Source organism: Parus major, chromosome 7 (assembly GCF_001522545.3).
Source record: "Parus major isolate Abel chromosome 7, Parus_major1.1, whole genome shotgun sequence".
NCBI classification, from domain to species: Eukaryota; Metazoa; Chordata; class Aves; order Passeriformes; family Paridae; genus Parus; species Parus major.
The window spans coordinates 34,255,466-34,258,829 of NC_031776.1; the positions used below are offsets into that span (position 1 = coordinate 34,255,466).

Consider the following 3,364-nt stretch of genomic DNA (forward strand, 5'->3'; position numbering starts at 1 on the left):
CCCGTCCTGCCGCCGCCTTTCCCCCCGCGGCCGCGGCGGAGCCGGCCGGAAAAGTTTTCCCGGGGGGCCGTCTTACCGTTTTTCCTCCGGGGGTTGGCTTGTTTTCGCCTCTTACACCTGGGGCCATCCGCCATGATCTGCTGCTTCATTGATAAGAGTGGATCAGATGGCAGTTCGCATGGGCTCGACTCCCTGATTCAGCAGCAGCGGCGGCGGCAGCAGCAGCAGCACGCAGGCTCTATGTAACGACCAAACACAGCGACAATGTGGGCATCGGGATGTCCCATTTAAACGCAGGGCGCCAACGGGGACCCCAGTTTGCACCCGAAAAAGAACCCATCCACGCACACGGCGAGGCTGGCCGTGCCGGGGGAGGTGGGACGCGGTCGGAGCGGGCTCCCCCTCTCTCCCCAGCCGGGCAGATTTCTTCTTTATTTATTTATATATTTATTTATTTATTTATTTCTGCTCCCTCTCTCTCTCTCTCTCCCTCTCTCTCTCTCTCTCTGTGTCTCTGCGTGTGTGTGTGTGTGAGCGCGTGTGCGTGTGTCTCCCTCCCTGCGTGTGTGTGTGTTGCACCAGCAAAGCAGATCAGAGAGAGAGAGAGAGAGAGAGAGAGACAAGAATTACATCTCAAATGAGTCATAACTCATGACCGTATGAGGGAATGCACAGCTTTTACAGTAGGCTGTTTGACTCAATGCTAGGCGGACCATTTCCTCCTAAAAGTACTTTAATTTGACACTAGAACTTCTTTTCACGCGAAATCCTACCCTTCTCTGCCTTCATTTTTATTTCCCCCCAAAGTAGACTCCAGCAAAGTGATAAGAGGAGAGGGAAACATGGCTCTCCCCTGTCCTTTTGGGGTAAAGATCAGCACGGATACCTCCCCCTCCCCCTAACAACGAGGAGTGTAATTATAAACCTCTGTCACCTTTTTAGTCAGTTTGACAATATTCAGGGTTTCCCCTGCCCCTTAGTTAAACAAAGCTTCAGAGTGTCATTTTTTTTTTTCCTTCCCAGAAAAGAAACAGAAATCAAAACTACCGCTGTCAGAGTTTTCAGCCTTTCAGATGGGTTTTGTTTTTTTGTTTTTAAGGAAAAAGAAAATAAATAAAAGCAACTTGTAAACTTTTAGACCTACTGTGTGTGCCTGTGTGCCCGGGCTGGGCTGGAGGCTCTATCTGTCAAAGGGAGAGAGGGGCAGGAGCGTTTGGTTTGCTGCAAGAACGCTCCTGAAACTCAGTCCATCTCGAGGAAGATGCTGTAGCTTTAAAGATGCTTTGACTTGAGGATTAGTTTAAACAGGGGGCTATAAAAGATGTAACAGATGCAAACTGTAAAACAAGGGCAATTAACCCTTGCTCTCCTGAGCAGGATGCCCCCTCGCCTTCGCATCTATTGTCTTCTCCTGCACTGGGAGTTTTACATAAAACCTAAAAAATTATTACCTGACTCAACAATTTCAACATATATATACATATATTTTAAACAGAATGAGATTTTTTTTTCCCCCTCCTTTTTCCTCTTTCCCTTGTGTCTTTTTACTTTGCTGGAGCTTCACACCAGGACTGAGCAGGGAAGTGTGCTGCTCTTGGGTCTTTTTATTCTGCCTGAACTCTCTCCTCAGGCGTTTACTGTTATAAAACCTGCTTGGCTATAAATAAAAAATAATAAATCTCCAAGCAGGTAAGAGGATGGGAAGATTGAGAGAGCGTGTGTGGGGTCAGCCTGTTTACTCACACTCTCCTGCCTGGGATTCTGCCTGGACAGAGGGAATGGGTGGCTCTGTGGATGTGGATGAAGGTGGCTAAGCAAAGAAGAGGCTGAGAAATGTGCTACAAACTTTAGTATTTGCCAGTTATTCCCGGGGCTGGGGTGGGCAGTGGTGGCATCACCGCGGCAGATCTGCCAGGAGAGGAGATACAGCGGAGAGGGAGGACAGGCACCGAGGCGAGCCCGGACCCTCAGCCTGCCTCGGCAATTGGCGTTTTAGTGCAAAACGACCAATGGTGAATTGTTTTAAATGCATTTCACTCCCTTCCCTACTCTCCAGCCTCCCGTAAAAAGTTATCAATAATTTTAAACCTGCAAATTTAGAGAACACTTTTCTTCCCAGAGGACCGGTAAGCTTTTAAAAATATGTATTAATTTTATTTTTATTTTTTTTTCCTTTTGGTAAACGACTTTTAAGTTCCAGTCTGTACTTTCACTTCTTGCTTTAGGCTCCCAGAAGCTAAGGTGCTACTTCACCCAGCTTCACAAAATAAAATATAGAAATGAAACCAACTGAGCAGACAAAACAGCAAAACTTTCTGTTTGGGGAAACACATCCTTTGCTGGGGAGCCCTGCCCGGGGCTGGGGCTCCAGCGGTGCCCGGCCGGGCTGGCTCTGCATGCTCAGGGCATGCAAAGCATTAACAGGTACCTGCAAACTTTCAGAGCTCAGATGTAAAACCTGAAATAAAAAAGAGCAGGAGGTGGGTGGGGGGATGTTACAGGGTTGGGTTTTTTTGTTTTTTTTTTTGTTTTTTTTTCAGGAGGACGAAGTCCTTTCCTAACACTAAAACTTTTGCTGCTGCGTTTTAAAAAGCACTTCCCGTACCTGGCTGACAGGTAAGGGGAGCAGGGGTGGTGGTGGCACAGCCCCGTGCACCCCAAAACTGCTCACCCCTTCCTGGAGCAGTGCTGGAGTGACTTCAGGTTTCGGTTAAAAAGATTTAAAAAAAAATTTAAAAAATTAAATTTTCGCCCCAAGTATAAACAATCCAGAAAAATTAAAATACTCTCGAAATGAAATAAGCCCGCTGATGCGTGAGGTGGTGTGAGGAAAAAAAAAAAAAAGAGAAGAGGAAAAGAAAAAAGGAGAGAAAATGGAATTAAATTCCAAACCTACCTGCGAAGTCTTGTTTGTAGTTTTGGCCAGAAATGGTGAGAAGAAAAAGCATGAAGAAGCCGCGAAGTGGAGGAGAAAAGGTGAAGGGAGATGCAGCTCCTGGAGAAATTGTAAAAAGCCTTGCAAAGAGTTGTCGGAAGGACCGTTATTCCTGCTGGGCAGGTTAGGACTGATCTCTTTCTGCCACTCCAGGAAACACAAACCTGGGGACGGACTGACGTGTTACGCCTCTTCTAATGACATTTTTTTCTTTTTCTTTTCTGTACGAGCGAGAGGAGAGACCCTGCAACACACGCCACCTATCTTTGTGGGGAGGGATAATTGGAGAGCACCAAACGTGAGCATCATGTGGAAACGTGATCGCCAAGTTTCTCTCTGGGAAAGGATCTGGGATAGATTATACCTTGAAGTCTCCGCGAACGCTTTAGCGGCAGAAATGCAATTCCACCTCCTCCCGCCCGCCCCCCG

General features: G+C 47.1%; 1 protein-coding gene and 1 long non-coding RNA gene across 5 annotated transcripts in view; one reads left to right on the top strand and one right to left on the bottom strand.

The window, feature by feature from the left end:
- Positions 1-3,364, bottom strand: part of ZEB2 (zinc finger E-box binding homeobox 2) — a 114,734-nt gene extending 111,370 nt beyond the window's left edge. Inside the window, exons 1-3 of one of the 2 annotated variants that reach the window (XM_015634535.3) lie at positions 3,100-3,293; positions 2,897-2,995; positions 77-238 (exon numbers count right to left, since the gene is read on the bottom strand). In XM_015634535.3, coding sequence (XP_015490021.1) covers positions 77-149 — 73 coding nt within the window. In that variant the 5' untranslated portion in view covers positions 150-238; positions 2,897-2,995; positions 3,100-3,293. Of the gene's footprint in view, positions 1-76; positions 239-2,896 lie in introns of both variants that reach the window. The other variant, XM_015634533.2, reaches the window with a different exon arrangement.
- LOC107207450 overlaps positions 3,121-3,364 on the top strand; it is a 12,302-nt gene continuing 12,058 nt past the window's right edge. For all 3 annotated transcript variants that reach the window (XR_004498313.1, XR_004498312.1, XR_001522758.2), the window contains exon 1: positions 3,121-3,233. This is a non-coding gene — a long non-coding RNA (uncharacterized LOC107207450). The remainder of the gene's footprint in view (positions 3,234-3,364) is intronic.